At 44.9% G+C, this 21,501-nt stretch overlaps 1 protein-coding gene and 5 non-coding genes across 6 annotated transcripts; all 6 read left to right on the top strand.

Annotated features, from left to right (window-relative positions):
- The first annotated feature begins 457 nt into the window (after positions 1 to 457).
- Positions 458 to 529, top strand: TRNAA-CGC (transfer RNA alanine (anticodon CGC)). The gene has a single exon. It is a non-coding gene; the product is annotated as a tRNA-Ala (tRNA).
- Positions 530 to 4,653: 4,124 nt separating this feature from the next.
- On the top strand, positions 4,654 to 4,725 carry TRNAA-CGC (transfer RNA alanine (anticodon CGC)). Its single transcript has one exon. It is a non-coding gene; the product is annotated as a tRNA-Ala (tRNA).
- A 1,410-nt stretch (positions 4,726 to 6,135) lies between these two features.
- On the top strand, positions 6,136 to 6,207 carry TRNAA-CGC (transfer RNA alanine (anticodon CGC)). The gene has a single exon. It is a non-coding gene; the product is annotated as a tRNA-Ala (tRNA).
- A 2,368-nt stretch (positions 6,208 to 8,575) lies between these two features.
- On the top strand, positions 8,576 to 9,778 carry LOC142775452 (uncharacterized). The gene has a single exon (XM_075876850.1). It carries the CDS (start codon positions 8,576 to 8,578, stop codon positions 9,776 to 9,778), a length of 1,203 nt encoding a protein of 400 aa, XP_075732965.1.
- Positions 9,779 to 18,843: 9,065 nt separating this feature from the next.
- On the top strand, positions 18,844 to 18,915 carry TRNAA-CGC (transfer RNA alanine (anticodon CGC)). Its single transcript has one exon. It is a non-coding gene; the product is annotated as a tRNA-Ala (tRNA).
- A 2,311-nt stretch (positions 18,916 to 21,226) lies between these two features.
- On the top strand, positions 21,227 to 21,298 carry TRNAA-CGC (transfer RNA alanine (anticodon CGC)). Its single transcript has one exon. It is a non-coding gene; the product is annotated as a tRNA-Ala (tRNA).
- The last annotated feature ends 203 nt before the right edge of the window (positions 21,299 to 21,501 follow it).

Consider the following 21,501-nt stretch of genomic DNA (forward strand, 5'->3'; position numbering starts at 1 on the left):
AGGTACTCGGCTGCTGACCCGCAGGTTGCGGGTTCGTTTCCCGGCTGCGGTGGCTGCATTTCCGATGGAGGCGGAAATGTTGTAGGCCCGTGTGCTCAGATTTGGGTGCACGGTAAAGAACCCCAGGTGGTCGAAATTTCCGGAGCCCTCCACTACAGCGTCTCTCATAGTCATAGGGTGGTTTTGGGACGTGAAAGCCTACAAATCAATCAATTTGTACTTTTGCACTATCTTTTTTGTGTTGTACTACTACGGCACCATGAAATGCGACGAGATAATCTACTAAAACATCGGTGCCCTTTCCTTTATCATAGAAATGTGTTTTTATCTGTGTTGACAAAAAATTTATCGCGTTGCAATGACGAGATGATTTTGTTTATTTCGAGTAATAATTATTTTTTTGTTAAAATTATTTCTTGAGCACCATCAATAGCATACATAAGAGTCCTGACATAACGGGGGTGTAGCTCAGAGGTAGAGCGCTTGCTTCGCATGTGAGAAGTCCCGGGTTCGAACCCCGGCACCTCAAAAGTGCTGTCGACGTTAGCGCTTTTTTATGTGTTGTAATACTACGGCACCTTGAAATGCGAAGAGGGATTCTACTAAAACATTGCTGCCCTTTTCTTTTATGATAGAAATATGTTTCTTTCTTTGTTGACAAAAAATTGTATCACGTTGCAATGACGAGATGATTTTGTTTATTTCAAATAATAATATATTTTGTTGGTAAAATAATCTGTTGAGCACCATCAAACGCATAAATAAATGCTCCTGGCATAACAGGGGTGCAGCTCGGAGGTAGAGCGCTTGCTTCGCATGTGAGATGTCCCTGGTTCGAACCGTGGCGCCTCGAGAGCTCTCTGAACATTTGCGGCCCCTCCGCGGTGGTCTAGTGGCTAAGGTACTCGGCTGCTGACCCGCAGGTCGCGGGTTCGTTTGCCGGCTGCGGCGGCTGCATTTCCGATGGAGGCGGAAATGTTGTAGGCCCGTGTGCTCAGATTTGGGTGCACGTTGAAGAACCCCAGGTGGTCGAAATTTCCGGAGCTTTCCACTACGGCGTCTCTCATAATCATATGGTCGTTTTGGGACGTGGAACCTAACAAATCAATCAATTTGAACTTTTGCGCTATCTTTTTTGTGTTGTACTACTACGGCACCATGAAATGCGACGAGATAATGTACTATAACATCGGTGCCCTTTCCTTTATGATAGAAATGTGTTTTTATCTTTGTTGACAAAAAATTTATAGCGTTGCAATGACGAGATGATTTTGTTTATTTCGAGTAATAATTAATTTTTTTGTTAAATTAATTTCTTGAGCACCATTAATAGAATACATTAGTGCTCCTGGCATAATGGGGTTGTAGCTCAGAGGTAGAGCGCTTGCTTCGCATGTGAGAAGTCCCGGGTTCGAACCCCATCACCTCCAAAGTGCTCTCGACTTTAGCGCTATCTTTTTTATGTGTTGTAATACTACGGCACCATGAAATGCGACGAGTGATTCTACTATAACATTGCTGCCCTTTTCTTTTATGATAGAAATATGTTTCTTTGTTTGTTTAGAAAAAAATTGTATCACGTTGCAATGACGGGATGATTTTGTTTATTTCGAGTAATAATTTATTTTGTTGTTAAAATAATCTGTTGAGCACCATCAAACGCATAAATAAGTGCTCCTGACATAACAGGGGTGCAGCTCAGAGGTAGAGCGCTTGCTTCGCAATTGAAAAGTGCCTGGTTCGAACCGTGGCGCCTCTAGAGCTCTCTGAACTTTTGTGGCCCCTCCGCGGTGGTCTAGTGGCTAAGGAACTCGGCTGCTGACCCGCAGGTCGCGGGTTCGTTTCCCGGCGGCGGTGGCTGCATTTCCGATGGAGGCGGAAATGTTGTACGCCCGTGTGCTCAGATTCGGGTGCACGTTAAAGAACCCCAGGTGGTCGAAATTTCCGGAGCCCTCCACTACAGCGTCTCTCATAGTCATATGGTGGTTTTGGGACGTGAAAGCCTACAAATCAAATAATTTGAACTTTTGCAGTATCTTTTTTGTGTTGTACTACTACGGCACCATGAAATGCGACGAGATAATCTACTAAAACATCGGTGCCCTTTCCTTTATGATGGAAATGTGTTTTTATCTTTGTTGACAAAAAATTTCTCGCGTTGCAATGACGAGATGATTTTGTTTATTTCGAGTAATAATTATTTTTTTGTTAAAATTATTTCTTGAGCACCATCAATAGCATACTTGAGGGCTCCTGACATAACGGGGGTGTAGCTCAGAGGTAGAGCGCTTGCTTCGCAAGTGAGAAGTCACTGGTTCGAACCCCGGCACCTCCAAAGTGCTCTCGACTTTAGCGCTTTTTTATGTGTTGTAATACTACGGCACCTTGAAATGCGACGAGGGATTCTACTAAAACATTGCTGCCCTATTCTTTTATGATAGAAATATCTTTCTTTCTTTGTTGACAAAAAAATTGTATCACGTTGCAATGACGGGATGATTTTGTTTATTTCGAGTAATAATTTATTTTGTTGTTAAAATAATCTGTTGAGCACCATCCAACGCATAAATAAGTGCTCCTGACATAACAGGGGTGCAGCTCAGAGGTAGAGCGCTTGCTTCGCATGTGAGAAGTCTCTGGTTCGAACCGTGGCGCCTCCAGAGCTCTCTGAGCTTTGGCGGCCCCTCCGGGGTGGTCTAGTGTAAAGCTAAGGTACTCGGCTGCTGACCTGCAGGTCGCGGGTTCTTTTCCCGGCTGCCGCGGCTGCATTTCCGATGGAGGCGGAAATGTTGTAGGCCCGTGTGCTCAGATTTGGGTGCACGTTAAAGAACCCCAGGTGGTCGAAATTTCCGTAGCCCTCCACTACGGCGTCTCTCATAATCATATGGTGGTTTTGGGATGTGAAACCACACAAATCAATCAATTTGAACTTTTGCGCTATCTTTTTTGTGTTGTACTACTACAGCACCATGAAATGCGACGAGATAATCTACTAAAACATTGGTGCCCTTTCCTTTATGATAGAAATGTGTTTCTATCTTTGATGACAAAAAATTTATCGCGTCACAATGACGAGATGATTTTGTTTATTTCGAGTAATAAATAATTTTTTGTTAAAATTATTTTTTGAGCACCATCAATAGAATACATTAGTGCTCCTGGCATACCAGGGGTGCGGCTCAGACGTAGAGCGCTTGCTTCCCATGTGAGAAGTCTCTGGTTTGAACCGTGGCGCCTCCAGAGCTCTCTGAACTTTTGCGGCCCCTCCGAGGTGGTCTAATGGCTTAGGTACTCGGCTGCTGACCCGCAGGTCGCGGGTTCTTTTCCCGGCTGCTACGGCTGCATTTCCGATGGAGGCGGAAAAGTTGTAGGGCCATGTGCTCAGATTTGGGTGCACGTTAAAGAACCCCAGGTGGTCCAAATTTCCAGAGCCCTCAACTTCGGCGTCTCTCATAATCATATGGTGATTATGGGACGTGGAACCTAACAAATCAATCAATTTGAACTTTTGCGCTATCTTTTTTGTGTTGTACTACTACGGCACCATGAAATGCGACGAGATAATGTACTATAACATCGGTGCCCTTTCCTTTATGATAGAAATGTGTTTTTATCTTTGTTGACAAAAAATTTATAGCGTTGCAATGACGAGATGATTTTGTTTATTTCGAGTAATAATTATTTTTTTGTTAAAAAAATTTCTTGAGCACCATTAATAGAATACATTAGTGCTCCTGGCATAATGGGGGTGTAGATCAGAGGTAGAGCGCTTGCTTCGCATGTGAGAAGTCCCGGGTTCGAACCCCATCACCTCCAAAGTGCTCTCGACTTTAGCGCTATCTTTTTTATGTGTTGTAATACTACGGCACCATGAAATGCGACGAGTGATTCTACTATAACATTGCTGCCCTTTTGTTTTATGATAGAATTATGTTTCTTTGTTTGTTTAGAAAAAAATTGTATCACGTTGCAATGACGGGATGATTTTGTTTATTTCGAGTACTAATTTATTTTGTTGTTAAAATAATCTGTTGAGCACCATCAAACGCATAAATAAGTGCTCCTGACATAACAGGGGTGCAGCTCAGAGGTAGAGCGCTTGCTTCGCATGTGAGAAGTCTCTGGTTCGAACCGTGGCGCCTCCAGAGCTCTCTGAGCTTTTGCGGCCCCTCCGCGGTGGTCTAGTGAAAAGCTAAGGTACTCGGCTGCTGACCTGCAGGTGGCGGGTTCTTTTCCCGGCTGCGGCGGCTGCATTTCCGATGGAGGCGGAAATGTTGTAGGCCCGTGTGCTCAGATTTGGGTGCACGTTGAAGAACCCCAGGTGGTCGAAATTTCCGGAGCTTTCCACTACGGCGTCTCTCATAATCATATGGTCGTTTTGGGACGTGGAACCTAACAAATCAATCAATTTGAACTTTCGCACTATCTTTTTTGTGTTGTACTACTGCGGCACCATGAAATGCGACGAGATAATCTACTAAAACATCGGTGCCCTTTTCTTTATGATAGAAATGTGTTTTTATCTTTGTTGACAAAAAATTTATCGCGTTGCAATGACGAGATGATTTTGTTTATTTCGAGTAATAATTATTTTTTTGTTAAAATTATTTCTTGAGCACCATCAATAGCATACATAAGGGCTCCTGACATAAAGGGGGTGTAGCTCAGTGGTAGAGCGCTTGCTTCGCATGTGAGAAGTCCCGGGTTCGAACCCCGGCACCTCCAAAGTGCTCTCGACTTTAGCGCTGTTTTATGTGTTGTAATACTACGGCACCTTAAAATGCGACGAGGGATTCTACTAAAACATTGCTGCCCTTTTCTTTTATGATAGAAATATGTTTCTTTCTTTGTTGACAAAAAATTGTATCACGTTGCAATGACGAGATGATTTTGTTTATTTCAAATAATAATTTATTTTGTTGTTAAAATATTCTGTTGAGCACCATCAAACGCATAAATAAGTGCTCCTGACATAACAGGGGTGCAGCTCAGAGGTAGAGCGCTTGCTTCGCATGTGAGATGTCCCTGGTTCGAACCGTGGCGCATCGAGAGCTCTCTGAACATTTGCGGCCCCTCCGCGGTGGGCTAGTGGCTAAGGTACTCGACTGCTGACCCGCAGGTCGCGGGTTCGTTTCCCGGCTGTGGCGGCTGCATTTCCGATGGAGGCGGAAATGTTTTATGCCCGTGTGCTCAGATTTGGGTGCACGTTGAAGAACCCCAGGTGGTCGAAATTTCCGGAGCCCTCCACTATGCCTTCTCTCATATTCATATGGTGGTTTTGGGACGTGAAATCCCACAAATCAATCAATGTGAACTTTTGCGCTATCTTTTTTGTGTTGTACTACTACGGCACCATGAAATGCGACGAGATAATCTATTAAACATCGGTGCCGTTTCCTTTATGATAGAAATATGTTTCTTTCTTTGTTGACAAAAAAATTGTATCACGTTGCCATGACGGGATGATTTTGTTTATTTCGAGTAATAATTTATTTTGTTGTTAAAATAATCTGTTGAGCACCATCAAACGCATAAATAAGTGCTCCTGACATAACAGGGGTGCAGCTCAGAGGTAGAGCGCTTGCTTCGCATGTGAGAAGTCTCTGGTTCGAACCGTGGCGCCTCCAGAGCTCTCTGAGCTTTTGCGGCCCCTCCGCGGTGGTCTAGTGTAAAGCTAAGGTACTCGGCTGCTGACCTGCAGGTCGCGGGTTCTTTTCCCGGCTGCGGCGGCTGCATTTCCGATGGAGGCGGAAATGTTGTAGGCCCGTGTGCTCAGATTTGGGTGCACGTTAAAGAACCTCAGGTGGTCGAAATTTCCGTAGCCCTCCACTACGGCGTCTCTATAATCATATGGTGGTTTTGGGATGTGAAACCCCACAAATCAATCAATTTGAACTTTTGCGCTATCTTTTTTGTGTTGTACTACTACGGCACCATGAAATGCGACGACATAATCTACTAAAACATTGGTGCCCTTTCCTTTATGATAGAAATGTGTTTCTATCTTTGTTGACAAAAAATTTATCGCGTCACAATGACGAGATGATTTTGTTTATTTCGAGTAATAAATAATTTTTTTGTTAAAATAATTTTTTGAGCACCATCAATAGAATACATTAGTGCTCCTGGCAAAATGGGGGTGTAGCTCAGAGGTAGAGCGCTTGCTTCGCATGTGAGAAGTCCCGGGTTCGAACCCCAGCACCTCCAAAGTGCTCTCGACTTTAGCGCTATCTTTTTAATGTGTTCTAATACTACGGCACCATGAAATGCGACGAGTGATTCTACTAAAAGATTGCTGTCCTTTTCTTTTATGATAGAAATATGTTTCTTTCTTTGTTGACAAAAAATTGTATCACGTTGCAATGACGGGATGATTTTGTTTATTTCGAGTAATAGTTTTTTTGTTGTTAAAATAATCTGTTGAGCTCCATCAAACGCATAAATAAGTGCTCCTGACATAACAGAGGTGCAGCTCAGAGGTAGAGCGCTTCCTTCGCATGTGAGAAGTCCTTGGTTCGAACCGTGGCGCCTCCAGAGCTCTCTGAACTTTTGCGGCCCCTCCGGGGTGGTCTAGTGGTTAAGGTACTCGACTGCTGACCCGCAGGTCGCGGGTTCGTTTCCCGGCTGCGCGGCTGCATTTGCGATGGAGGCGGAAATGTTGTAGGCCCGTGTGCTCAGATTTGGGTGCACGTTAAAGAAGCCCAGGTGGTCGAAATTTTCGAAGCCCTCAACCACAGCGTCTCTCATAATCATATGGTGGTTTTGGGACGTGAAACCCCACAAATCAATCAATTTGAACTTTTGCATTATCTTTTTTGTGTTGTACAACTACGGCACCATGAAATGCGACGAGATAATCTACTAAAACATCGGTGCCCTTTCCTTTATGTTAGAAATGTGTTGTTATCTTTGTTGACAAAAAATTTATCGCGTTGCAATGACGAGATGATTTTCTTTATTTCGAGTAATAATTAATTTTTTTGTTAAATAATTTCTTGAGCACCATTAATAGAATACATTAGTGCTCCTGGCATAGGGGGGCTGTAGCTCAGAGGTAGAGCGCTTGCTTCGCATGTGAGAAGTCCCGGGTTCGAACCCCAGCACCTCCAAAGTGCTCTCGACTTTAGCGCTATCTTTTTTATGTGTTGTAATACTACGGCACCATGAAATGCGACGAGTGATTCTACTATAACATTGCTGCCCTTTTCTTTTATGATAGAAATATGTTTCTTTCTGTGTTGACAAAAAATTGTATCACGTTGCAATGACGGAATGATTTTGTTTATTTCGAGTAATAGTTTTTTTGTTGTTAAAATAATCTGTTGAGCACCATCAAACGCATAAATAAGTGCTCCTGACATAACAGAGGTGCAGCTCAGAGGTAGAGCGCTTCCTTCGCAAGTGAGAAGTCCCTGGTTCGAACCGTGGCGCCTCCAGAGCTTTCTGAACTTTTGCGGCCCCTACGCGGTGGTCTAGTGGCTAAGGTACTCGGCTGCTGACCCGCAGTTCACGGGTTCGTTTCCCGGCTGCGGCGGCTGCATTTCCGATGGAGGCGGAAATGTTGTAGGCCCGTGTGCTCAGATTTGGGTGCACTTTAAAGAACCCCAGGTGGTCGAAATTTCCGGAGCCCTCCACTATGGCGTCTCTCATATTCATATGGTGGTTTTGGGACGTGAAATCCCACAAATCAATCAATGTGAACTTTTGCGCCATCTTTTTTGTGTTGTACTACTACGGCACCATGAAATGCGACGAGATAATCTACTAAAACATCGGTGCCGTTTCCTTTATGATTGAAATATGTTTCTTTCTTTGTCGACAAAAAAATTGTATCACGATGAAATGACGAGATGATTTTGTTAATTTCGAGTAATAATTTATTTTGTTGGTAAAATAATGTGTTGAGCACCACCAAACGCATAAGTAAGTGCTCCTGACATAACAGGGGTGCAGCTCAGAGGTAGAGCGCTTGCTTCGCATGTGAGAAGTCCCTGGTTCGAACCGTGGCGCCTCCAGAGCTCTCTGAACTTTTGCGGCCCCTCCGCGGTGGTCTAGTGGTTAAGGTACTCAGCTGCTGACCCGCAGGTCGCGGGTTCGTTTCCCGGCTGCGGCGGCTGCATTTGCGATGGAGGCGGAAATGTTGTAGGCCCGTGTGCTCAGATTTGGGTGCACGTTAAAGAACCCCAGGTTTGCGTTGTTTCCGGAGCCCTCCACTTCGGCGTCTCTCATAATCATATGGTGGTTTTGGGACGTGAAACCCCACAAATCAATCAATTTGAACTTTTGCGCTATCTTTTTCGTGTTGTACTACTAAAGCACCATGAAATGTGACGAGATAATCTACTAAAACATCGGTGCCCTTTCCTTTATGATAGAAATGTGTTTCTATGTTTGTTGACAAAACATTTATTGCGTTGAAATTACGAGATGATTTTGTTTATTTCGAGTAATAATTATTTTTTGTTAAAATAATTTTTTGAGCACCATCAATAGCATACATTAGTGCTCCTGACATAACGGGGGTGTAGCTCAGAGATTCCACTTCGGGCCGCGATAGCGAGCGGACGCGTTTGGAATGGGCTCCGTCGGAGCGGTATCAGCGGCCGTTTCTGGCCGCGGAACCAGGGTGATAGCTGCCTCGGATAACGAGTATCACGTTGTTCTGCCTAGTCTGCCTTCAGGACGTCTGGTTTTGAATACTGTTTTTGTGCACGCGGATGTGAGGGCACGGCCCTACCGTGTAGAAGACTTCAGGGATACGCTGAGTGATTTGAAACTGCTCTCCGAGGTTACGGCCTTGGGGGCGTATCAAATGAATCACGTTTGGGCCGTCACGCTCAAATGTGCCGAAGGTGCGAAGAGGCTGCTGGAAAAAGCGGAAGTAAAATTGAAGGGCCAGCGTTGCCTCCTCATTGATCCATCGAACCAGAAGCTTCGGTTGAAGCTGCACTGGCTCCTGCCTACCGTACCGGACGACGACGTGCGAGCGGCCTTCCTGAACTATGGCAGGGTGACGGACATTATCAAGGAACGGTGGAAGGTCAGTGGTGTGACTGACAAGGCGTCAACGACGCGAAATGTGACGATGACACTTAAGGCGGGAGTCAAGCCAGAAGATTTACCCCATCAAATAAGGATTGCTGGAGAGCTGGCTCTTGTGGTGGTGCCGGGAAGGGCACCGCTATGCCTTCGTTGCCAGTGCACTGGACACATTCGTCGGGACTGTAAGGTACCACGGTGCACGTTGTGTCATCGTTTTGGACACAACGAGTCGGAATGCGTGCGTACCTACGCCAGTGTTGCAGGGCCCGTGGGAAGCGACGACACTTCGGAGCTCCTAATGGACGAAGCAGATTCCGAGGCAGCAGCGAGTGTGGAGGCAGAAAGTGCCACGATGGACAGCGTGCCAGCTGAGCAAATCTCAGGTGAGAGTGCTCACGTAAAGTCGACGAACCTCAAAGCCGAAGATACATTGTTGGTGAAAAATGATTCCTCGGAAGCACTGCAGACGCAGGAGGACAAAAGCAACGTGACAGAGGAGGTCAACAGGGAAGTAGTGGAGGAAATGGACATTTCCAAGGAGGGCACCACGACGAATAAGCGATCACACGAAGGCGCCGAGGGAGAGAGCGAATCTACCGACCCAAGCAGTCGCGATGAACCTCCAGCAAAAGCAACCCCTGTACGTCGACCGACAGTGCGGCCACGTCCGAACATCCCACAGGATCGGAGGCTGACGGCGACGTCGAAGCCGCCGCCACCGCCCCCGGTCACGTAGCAGTTAGCTGTGTAAGCCCCGACCTATGTCGCGGGCCCCAAGGTCTTGTGTAGACAGGAGCATAAGCCCATACTCTGGGTCTCTATTATTAATTATTCAAATGGCGCTGCCAGATAAATCCTTGCGATTTGCTACAATCAATGTTCGAGGGCTTGCGGCGAGGAGAAAACAACGACAGTTGTATAGACTGGTGATCGAACATGAGTTAGACATCATTGCCATACAAGAAACCAAAATTGTAAGTGATGATGAGACCAAGAGTATGGTGCTACCTTTCATGTCAATGTACTACGCGGGTGTGAGTCACGCCATAGGGCAATCCGCGGGGTGCGTTCTTTTTGTGCGCCAACACCCAGGCCGTGAAGTGAGGGGCGTGAGGTCAGATTTGGCGGGGCGCATGGTTTTGTGTGATTTTCGTTATGGTTCAGTTGAATGGCGAGTGATATGCCTTTATGCTCCTAATTTGCTCGACGAACGAAGAAATTTCTTCGAGAGTGTCAGAAATTACTGCAACGTCGAAAGGAACCTGGTACTGATGGGGGACTTCAATTGTGTACTGGCAGCGCGTGATAAATCAAGTGGTACAGCGTATAGAGACGCCAGCACGGCTGGGCTTCGCGAATGAATTGATGAATACGGGCTTGAGGACGTGGCGGACTGCTTGGAGTGCGACCGCATTGTGCGCTTCACGCATTTCCAAGCAGCCAGCCACGCCCGACTGGACAGAGTGTATGTTCCGGCTGAATTGATAGCACTTGCGCAAGAATATTGTGTGCAGTCCGTGTCATTCAGTGACCACTGTCTAGTCATGTTCGATGTTAATAAGAAAGCGAAAAACCGAAATAAGTTTGCGTGGGAATTATGGAAACTTAATGCTAAAATTTTGGAGGATGAGGTTTTCTGTGAGAAAGTGTTAGCCCTGCTCGAAGAGGTAAAGAACCAGACAAACACAACAATATGTGAGAAATGGGAAACATTTAAGCAAACAGCTAAATTGAAGGCACTTGAACGAGCCAGCGCTTTAAAGCACGAAAAGAATAAGTACGAGGAAAACCTGCGGCAAAGCTTGCAAATGCTAACTTATGAAGAAAGCCTATCGCCTGGGACGTTCAAAGACAACATTAACACACTGAAGCAAAAACTTGAGCAGGCTGATATCGAACGCTTTCGGGGGCCGTTGGTGCGAGCTAGAGTAGAAGCAACGATAACAGGCGAGGCGCCAACTAAACGAGCCCTCGCAAAGGAAAAAAAGTGGGCCCGCCGGAACGAGATTCACGAAGTGGTACAAGACGGTGTTATCTTATGTGATCAGAGCGGCATCGAACACGTGTTCACAGCGTTCTACAGAAAGCTGTTCGCGCGTTGCCCGGTGGACGTAGAGGGTTTTGAGACGGAATTCATGCCTTTAATGCCAAAGATTGACGATAGCTCAAAGGAAATGTTAGAGCGCCGTATTACGGCCGATGAGATTGCGGTGGCGATAGACGATTTGAAACGTGGGAAATGTCCCGGGCACGACGGGCTAGGAGCCGATTTTTATAAGGCGTTCAAGTACGAAGTAGCCCCTATACTGGCTGCAGTTTTAGACGATGCATATGAGCGCAAACGACTACCACCTTCATTCCTGTCCACACACACAGTTCTTATCCCGAAAACAGATGATCGCGACACATTAAAGCGGGTAACAGCATATCGCCCTATCAGCTTAGCGAACGTCGACTATAAGATATTCATGAAAGTGTTGGCTAAAAGACTGCAAACAGTAGTGAAAGATATAGTTGGACCACACCAGACGTGCGCTATCAAGGAACGAACTATTTTCACGAACATTCATACGGCGAGAAGCATACTGGAGTGTTGTGACGTATTTTGCAAGAAGGTCGCAATGCTCCAGTTGGATCTGGAAAAGGCATTCGACCGGGTACCGCACGACATACTATTTGCCATTATGGAGTACGTGAACGTAGGATCTGTTATCATGGAAGGTGTCGCAATGGCGTACAGGGGTTGCACGACAAGGTTGATAATAAATAAGTCAGTAGGAGAGCTTATCGAAGTGCAGCGGTCGGTGCGCCAGGGGTGCCCACTATCGCCGTTACTTTTCGCTTTATATATTGAGCCCTTGTGCCTCAGCGTAATACGGGCTAACTGTATCAATGGCTTTAAAATGCAGCAAGCGGAGGTTAAACTACTCGCTTATGCGGACGACATCGCGGTGTTTTGTGGGGACCACGCCAGTATCATGAAAACTGTCGAAATTGTGAAGCGTTATTGTGTTACTAGTGGCAGTGCAGTTAACTGGGGCAAGAGCCTCGGAATCTGGCATGGAGTATGGACAATGAAACCCAGTACCTTTGCCAACATTCAATGGATTTCCACTCCCACGAAATACCTAGGCGTTCCTTTAGAGTTTTACCGGGACAGTGAACCATACTGGCAGAACCAAGTTGCGGAAATGCGTGGAAGGACTGAGAGGACAAAAGGCTCGGAATTGTCTATGTTTGCACGTACCACGGTGTGTAATGTGTTTTTCATTACCAAACTTTGGTATGTGTTGAGTGTTTTGCACTGCTCACGCATTAACATACAAAAGCTCCACAGAATTCTGGCTGTTTTTGTTTGGGGATCGAGTTGGGAGAGGACAAGCCGCAACAACTTGTTCCGACGTGTACGTGATGGAGGTCTTAGCCTGTCGCACTTATTCCTGAGGCAAATAGTGAACCGGTTCTGCTTCCTTAGGGATGTGAAGGACCCCTTTTTGCGCACTGTATTACAGCTCAAACTTTGCAAACTTGTTCCGGACTTTGTGGTATCCACCGAATGTATTGAAGGCGGGGTTTTCGGTTTTTTGAAGGAGGTTGTGATGGCTTATAAGTTCTTGCGTGCTCGATTCTCATGCGAATATCTGGCGGGAGTGAAACGAAGGAAGCTATACAAAGATCTTGTGGATATACTACTCCCCGTGCCTTTGTATCGCACAATATATAGTGCCAAGTCTGGAAGTGATGTCCTGAAGCGTGTCAAACATATGTATGTAGCTCCAGGAGCCAAGTCCTTTTTCTTCAGATTGCACACCGGGACACTAGAGGTAAAAACATGGCTACAGGAAAAAGGAATGTATGTACCATGGGGAGTGCACTGTTTTTTATGCAGTAAGCCCGAAACCATTGAGCACGTCTTCTTAGAATGCTGGGAAGGCGTGTTCTTCTGGGATATATTACAAAGAACGCTAAAGAAAGACCTCTCTTTAGACCCACAAGGAATTCGTTACCTAACTGTGGACAACGAAGAAGGTGTCCCGTTTGATGCTGTTATGCTACTGGGTTTGCACTGCATATGGAAGGCCTGCATGGCCGCACGACATGTAGATATAGATGCAAGATCGGCACAAGAGTACTTCCGCGAATCAGTGGGCAGGTTCCTGGAAGCACATAAATCTTTAGATCCGATACCTGAATGGGTATCGAGGATCGAGCCACTCACGAACATGAGACGATTTTAACCATTACACGCCAGCCAAAGTTTGGTGTCTCCTTTTACCAATGCCCATTCTATGTCTTATGTGCCTTGCATTATTATTTGTGTTCCCTGACTGTATTTGTGTTTCTATGTGTACGTCCAAGCAGGCAATAAAGAAAAAAAAGGGGTGGAGCTCAGAGGTAGAGTGCTTGCTTCGCATGTGAGAAGTCCCGGGTTCGAACCCCAGCACCTCCGAAGTGCTCTCGACTTTAGCTCTATCTTTTTTATGTGTTGTAATACTACGGCACCACGAAATGCGACGAGTGATTCTACTATAACATTGCTGCCCTTTTCTTTTATGATAGAAATATGTTTCTTTCTTTGTTGACAAAAAAATTGTATCACGTTGCAATGACGAGATGATTTTGTTTATTTCGAGTAATAATTTATTTTGTTGTTAAAATAATCTGTTGAGCACCATCAAATGCATAAATAAGTGCTCCTGACATAACAGGGCTGCAGCTAAAAGGTAGAGTGCTTGCTTCGCATGTGAGAAGTCCGTGGTTCGAACCGTGGCGCCTCCAGAGCTCTCTGAAATTTTACGGCTCTCCGCGGTGGTCTAGTGGCTAAGGTACTCGGCTGCTGACCCGCAGGTCGCGGGTTCGTTGCCCGGCTTCGGCGGCTGCATTTCCGATGGAGGCGGAAATGTTGTAGGCTCGTGTGCTAAGATTTGGGTGCACGTTGAAGAACCCCAGGTGGTCGAAATTTCCGGAGCCCTCCACTTCGGCGTCTCTCATAATCATATGGTGGTTTTGGGACGTGAAACCCCACAAATCAATCAATTTGAACTTTTGTGCTATCTTTTATGTGTTGTACTACTACGGCACCATGAAATGTGACGAGATAATCTACTAAACATCGGTGCCCTTTTCTTTTATGATAAAAAAATGTTTCTTTTTTTGTTGAGGAAAAAAAATGTATCACGTTGCAATGACGAGATGATTTTGTTTATTTCGAGTAATAATTATTTTTTTGTTAAAATAATTTCTTGAGCACCATCAATAGCATACATAAGTGCTCCTGACATAACGGGGGTGTAGCTCAGAGGTAGATCGCTTGCTTCGCATGTGAGAAGTTCCGGGTTCGAACCCCGGCACCTCCAAAGTGCTCTCGACTGTAGCGCTATCTTTTTTATGTGTTGTAATACTACGGCACCATGAAATGCGATGAGTGATTCTACTAAAACATTGCTGCCCTTTCTTTTATGATAGAAATATGTTTCTTTCTTTGTTGACAAAAAAATTGTATCACGTTGCAATGACGAGATGATTTTGTTTATTTCGAGAAATAATTTGTTTTGTTGTTAATATAATCTGTTGAGCACCATCAAACGCATAAATAAGTGCTCCTGACGTAGCAGCGGTGCAGCTCAGAGGTAGAGCGCTTGCTTCGCAAGTGAGAAGTGCCTGGTTCGAACCAAGGTGCCTCTAGAGCTCTCTCAACTTTCGCGGCCCCTCCGCGGTAGTCTAGTGGCTAAGGTACTCGGCTGCTGACCCGCAGGTCGCGGGTTCGTTGCCCGGCTTCGGCGGCTGCATTTCCGATGGAGGCGGAAATGTTGTAGGCCCGTGTGTTCAGATTTGGGTGCACGTTGAAGAACCCCAGTGGGTCGAAATTTCCGGAGCCCTCCACATCGGCGTCTCTCATAATCATATGGTGGTTTTGGGACGTGAAACCCCACAAATCAATCAACTTGAACTTTTGCGCTATCTTTATTGTGTTGTACTACTACGGCACCAAGAAATGCGACGAGATAATCTACTAAAACATCGGTGCCCTTTCCTTTATGGTAGAAATGTGTTTCTAGCTTTGTTGACAAAAAATTTATCGCGTTGTAATGACAAGATTATTTTGTTTATTTCGAGTAATGCTTATTTTTTGTTAAAAAATTTCTTGAGCACCATCAATAGCATACATAAGTGCTCCTGACATAACAGGGGTGTAGCTCAGAGGTAGATCGCTTGCTTCGCATGTGAGAAGTCCCGGGTTCGAACCCCGGCACCTCCAAAGTGCTCTCGACTTTAGCGCTATCCTTTTTATGTGTTGTAATACTACGGCACCATGAAATGCGACGAGTGATTCTACTATAACATTGCTGCCCTTTTCTTTTATGATAGAAATATGTTTCTTTCTTTGTTGACAAAAAAATTGTATCACGATGAATGACGGGATGATTTTGTTTATTTCGAGTAATAATTTATTTTGTTGTTAAAATAGTCTGTTGAGCACCATCAAACGCATAAATAAGTGCTCCTGACATAACAGGTGTGCAGCTCAGAGGTAGAGCGCTTGCTTCGCATGTGAGAAGTCTCTGGTTCGAACCGTGGCGCCTCCAGAGCTCTCTGAGCTTTTCGGCCCCTCCGCGGTGGTCTAGTGTAAAGCTAAGGTACTCGGCTGCTGACCTGCAGGTCGCGGGTTCTTTTCCCGGCTGCCGCGGCTGCATTTCCGATGGAGGCGGAAATGTTGTAGGCCCGTGTGCTCAGATTTGGGTGCACGGTAAAGAACCTCAGGTGGTCGAAATTTCCGTAGCCCTCCACTACGGCGTCTCTCATAATCATATGGTGGTTTTGGGATGTGAAACCCCACAAATCAATCAATTTGAACTTTTGCGCTATCTTTTTTGTGTTGTACTACTACGGCACCATGAAATGCGACGAGATAATCTACTAAAACATCGGTGCCGTTTCCTTTATGATAGAAGTATGTTTCTTTCTTTGTTGACCAAAAAATTGTATCACGTTGCAATGACGAGATGATTTTGTTTATTTCGAGTAATAATTTATTTTGTTGTTTAAATAATCTGATGAGCACCATCAAACGCATAAATAAGTGTTCCTGACAAAACAGGGGTGCAGCTCAGACGTAGAGCGCTTGCTTCCCATGTGAGAAGTCCCTGGTTCGAACCGTGGCGCCTCCAAAGTGCTCTTGACTCTAGCGCTATCTTTTTTATGTGTTGTAATACTACGGCACCATGAAATGCGACGAGTGATTCTACTAAAACATTGCTGCCCTTTCTTTTATGATAGAAATATGTTTCTTTCTTTGTTGACAAAAAAATTGTATCACGTTGCAATGACGAGATGACTTTGTTTATTTCGAGTAATAATTTATTTTGTTGGTAAAATAATCTGTTGAGCATCTTCAAACGCATAAATAAGTGCTCCTGACATAGCAGGGGTGCAGCTCAGAGGTAGAGCGTTTGCTTCGCAATTGAGAAGTGCCTGGTTCGAACCGTGGCGCCTCTAGAGCTCTCTGAACTTTTGCGGCCCCTCCGCGGTGGTCTAGTGGCTTAGGTACTCGGCTGCTGACCCACAGGTCGCGGGTTCGTTTCCCGGCTGCGTTGGCTGCATTTCCGATGGAGGCGGAAATGTTGTAGGCCCGTGTGCTCAGATTTGGGTGCACGTTAAAGAACCCCAGGTGGTCGAAATTTCCGGAGCCCTCCACTACAGCGTCTCTCATAGGCATATGGTGGTTTTGGGACGTGAAAGCCTACAAATCAATCAATTTGAACTTTTGCACTATCTTTTTTGTGTTGTACTACTACGGCACCATGAAATGCGACGAGATAATCTACTAAAACATCGGTGCTCTTTCCTTTATGATAGAAATGTGTTTTTATCTTTGTTGACAAAAATTTTACCGCGTTGCAATGACGAGATGATTTTGTTTATTTCGAGTAATAATTATTTTTTTGTTAAAATTATTTCTTGAGCACCATCAATAGCATACATAAGGGCTCCTGACATAACGGGGGTGTAGCTCAGAGGTAGAGCGCTTTCTTCGCATGTGAGAAGTCTCGGGTTCGAACCCCGGCACCTCCAAAGTGCTCTCGACTTTAGCGCTTTTTTATGTGTTGTAATACTACGGCACCTTGAAATGCGACGAGGGATTCTACTAAAACATTGCTGCCCTTTTCTTTTATGATAAAATATGTTTCTTTCTTTGTTGACAAAAAAAATTGTATCACGTTGCCATGACGAGATGATTTTGTTTATTTCAAATAATAATTTATTTTGTTGTTAAAATAATCTGTTGAGCACCATCAAACGCATAAATAAGTGCTCCTGACATAACAGGGGTGCAGCTCAGAGGTAGAGCGCTTGCTTCGCATGTGAGATGTCCCTGGTTCGAACCGTGGCGCCTCGAGAGCTCTCTGAACATTTGCGGCCCCTCCGCGGTGGTCTAGTGGCTAAGGTACTCGGCTGCTGACCCGCAGGTCGCGGGTTCGTTTCCCGGCTGCGGCGGCTGCATTTGCGATGGAGGCGGAAATGTTGTAGGCCCGTGTGCTCAGATTTGGGTGCACGTTAAAGAACCCCAAGTGGTCGAAATTTTCGGAGCCCTCAACTACAGCGTCTCTCATAATCATATGGTGGTTTTGGGACGTGAAACCCCACAAATCAATCAATTTGAATTTTTGCGCTATCTTTTTCGTGTTGTACTACTGAAGCACCATGAAATGTGACGAGATAATCTACTAAAACATCGGTCTCTTTCCTATATGATAGAATTGTGTTTCTATCTTCGTTGACAAAAAATTTATCGCGTTGCAATGACGAGATGATTTTGTTTATTTCGAGTAATAATTTATTTTTTGTTAAAATAATTTTTTGAGCACCGTCAATAGCATACATAAGTGCTCCTGAAATAACGGGGGTGTAGATCAGAGGTAGAGCGCTTGCTTCGCATGAGAGAAGTCCCGGGTTCGAACCCCGGCACCTCCAAAGTGCTCTCGACTTTAGCGCTATCCTTTTTATGGAATACTACGGCTCCATGAAATGCGACGAGTGATTCTACTAAAACATTGCTGCCCTTTTCTGTTATGATAGAAATATGTTTCTTTCTTTGTTGACAAAAAAATTTTATCACGTTGCAATGACGAGATGATTTTCTTTATTACGAGTAATAATTTATTTTGTTGTTAAAATAATCTGTTGAGCACCATCAAACGCATAAATAAGTGCTCCTGACATAACAGGGGTGCAGCCCAGGGGTAGAGCGCTTGCTTCGCATGTGAGAAGTCTCTGGTTCGAACCGTGGCGCCTCCAGAGCTCTCTGAACTTTTGCGGCCCCTACGCAGTGGTCTAGTGGCTAAGGTACTCGGCTGCTGACCCGCAGTTCGCGGGTTCGTTTCCCGGCTGCGGCGGCTGCATTTCCGATGGAGGCGAAAATGTTGTAGGCCCGTGTGCTCAGATTTGGGTGCACTTCAAAGAACCCCAGGTGGTTGAAATTTCCGGAGCCCTCCACTATGGCGTCTCTCATATTCATATGGTGGTTTTGGGACGTGAAACCCCACAAATCAATCAATTTGAACTTTTGCGCTATTTTTTTCGTGTTGTACTACTAAAGCACCATGAAATGTGACGAGATAATCTACTAAAACATCGGTGCCCTTTCCTATATGATAGAAATGTGTTTCTATCTTCGTTGACAAAAAATTTATCGCGTTGCAATGACGAGATGATTTTGTTTATTTCGAGTAATAATTTATTTTTTGTTAAAATAATTTTTTGAGCACCATCAATAGCATACATAAGTGCCCCTGAAATAACGGGGGTGTAGATCAGAGGTAGAGCGCTTGCTTCGCATGTGAGAAGTCCCGGGTTCGAACCCCGGCACCTCCAAAGTGCTCTCGACTTTAGCGCTATCCTTTTATGGAATACTACGGCACCATGAAATGCGTCGAGTGATTCTACTAAAACATTGCTGCCCTTTTCTTTTATGATAGAAATATGCTTCTTTCTTTGTTGACAAAAAAATTTTATCACGTTGCAATGACGAGATGATTTTGTTTATTTCGAGTAATAATTTATTTTATTGTTAAAATAATGTGTTGAGCACCATCAAAGACATAAATAAGTGCTCCTGACATAACAGGGGTGCAGCTCAGAGGTAGAGCGCTTGCTTCGCATGTGAGAAGTCCCTGGTTCGAACTGTGGCACCTCAAGAGCTCTCTGAACTTTTGCGGCCCCTCCGCGGTGGTATAGTGGCTAAGGTACTCGGCTGCTGACCCGCAGGTCGCGGGTTCGTTTCCCGGCTGCGGCGGCTGCATTTCCGATGGAGGCGGAAATGTTGTAGGCCCGTGTGCTCAGATTTGGGTGCACGTTAAAGAACCCCAGGTGGTCGAAATTTCCGGAGCCCTCAACTACGGCGTCTCTCATAATCATATGGTGGTTTTGGGACGTGAAACCCCACAAATCAATCAATTTGAACTTTTGCGCTATGTTTTTCGTGTTGTACTACTACAGCACCATGAAATGTGACGAGATAATCTACGAAAACATCGGTGCCCTTTCCTTTATGATAGAAATGTGTTTCTATGTTTGTTGACAAAACATTTATTGCGTTGCAATGACGAGATGATTTTGTTTATTTCGAGTAATAATTTATTTTGTTGTTAAAATAATCTGTTGAGCACCACCAAACGCATAATTAGGTGCTCCTGACATAACAGTGGTGTAGCTCAGAAGTAGAGCGCTTGCTTCGCATGTGAGAAGTCCCGGGTTCGAACCCCAGCACCTCCAAAGTGCTCTCGACTTTAGCGCTATCCTTTTTATGTGTTGTAATACTACGGCACCATGAAATGCGACGAGTGATTCTACTATAACATTGCTGCCCTTTTCTTTTATGATAGAAATATGTTTCTTTCTTTGTTGACAAAAAAATTGTATCACGATGAATGACTGGATGATTTTGTTTATTTCGAGTAATAATTTATTTTGTCGTTAAAATAATCTGTTGAGCACCATCAAACGCATAAATAAGTGCTCCTGACATAACAGGGGTGCAGCCCAGGGGTAGAGCGCTTGCTTCGCATGTGAGAAGTCTCTGGTTCGAACCGTGGCGCCTCCAGAGCTCTCTGAACTTTTGCGGCCCCTACGCAGTGGTCTAGTGGCTAAGGTACTCGGCTGCTGACCCGCAGTTCGCGGGTTCGTTTCCCGGCTGCGGCGGCTGCATTTCCGATGGAGGCGGAAATGTTGTAGGCCCGTGTGCTCAGATTTGGGTGCACTTTAAAGAACCCCAGGTGGTTGAAATTTCCGGAGCCCTCCACTATGGCGTCTCTCATATTCATATGGTGGTTTTGGGACGTGAAACCCCACAAATCAATCAATGTGAACTTTTGCGCTATCTTTTTTGTGTTTTACTACTACAGCACCATGATATGCAACGAGATAATCTACTAAAACATCGGTGCCGTTTCCTTTATGATGGAAATATGTTTCTTTCTTTGTCGACAAAAAAATTGTATCACGTTGCAATGACGAGATGATTTTGTTTATTTCGAGTAATAATTTATTTTGTTGTTAAAATAATCTGTTGAGCACCACCAAACGCATAATTAGGTGCTCCTGACATAACAGGGGTGCAGCTCAGAGGTAGAGTTCTTGCTTCGCTTGTGAGAAGTCCCTGGTTTGAACCGTGGCGCCTCCAGAGCTCTCTGAAATTTTGCGGCCCATCCGCGGTGATCTAGGGGCTAAGGTACTCGGCTGCTGACCCGCAGGTCGCGGGTTCTTTTCCCGGCGGCGGCGGCTGCATTTGCGATGGAGGCGGAAATGTTGTATGCCCGTGTGCTCAGATTTGGGTGCACGTTAAAGAACCCCAGGTGGTCGAAATTTCCGGAGCCCTCCACTTCGGCGTCTCTCATAATCATATGGTGGTTTTGGAACGTGAAACCCCACAAATCAATCAATTTGAACTTTTGCGCTATCTTTTTTGTCTTGTACTACTACGGCAATATGAAATGCGACGAGATAATCTACTAAAACATCGGTGCTCTTTCTTTTATGATAGAATTGTGTTTTTATCTTTGTTGACAAAAAATTTATCGCGTTGCAATGACGAGATGATTTTGTTTATTTCGAGTAATAATATTTTTTTTGTTAAAATTATTTCTTGAGCACCATCAATAGCATACATAAGGGCTCCTGACATAACGGGGGTGTAGCTCAGAGGTAGAGCGCTTGCTTCGCATGTGAGAAGTCCCGGGTTCGAACCCCGGCACCTCCAAAGTGCTCTCGACTTTAGCGCTTTTTTATGTGTTGTAATACTATGGCACCTTGAAATGCGACGAGGGATTCTACTAAAACATTGCTGCCCTTTTCTTTTATGATAGAAATATGTTTCTTTCTTTGTTGACAAAAAAATTGTATCACGTTGCAATGACGAGATGATTTTGTTTATTTCAAATAATCATTTATTTTGTTGTTAAA

The sequence above is a fragment of the Rhipicephalus microplus genome, chromosome X, assembly GCF_043290135.1.
Source record: "Rhipicephalus microplus isolate Deutch F79 chromosome X, USDA_Rmic, whole genome shotgun sequence".
NCBI classification, from domain to species: Eukaryota; Metazoa; Arthropoda; class Arachnida; order Ixodida; family Ixodidae; genus Rhipicephalus; species Rhipicephalus microplus.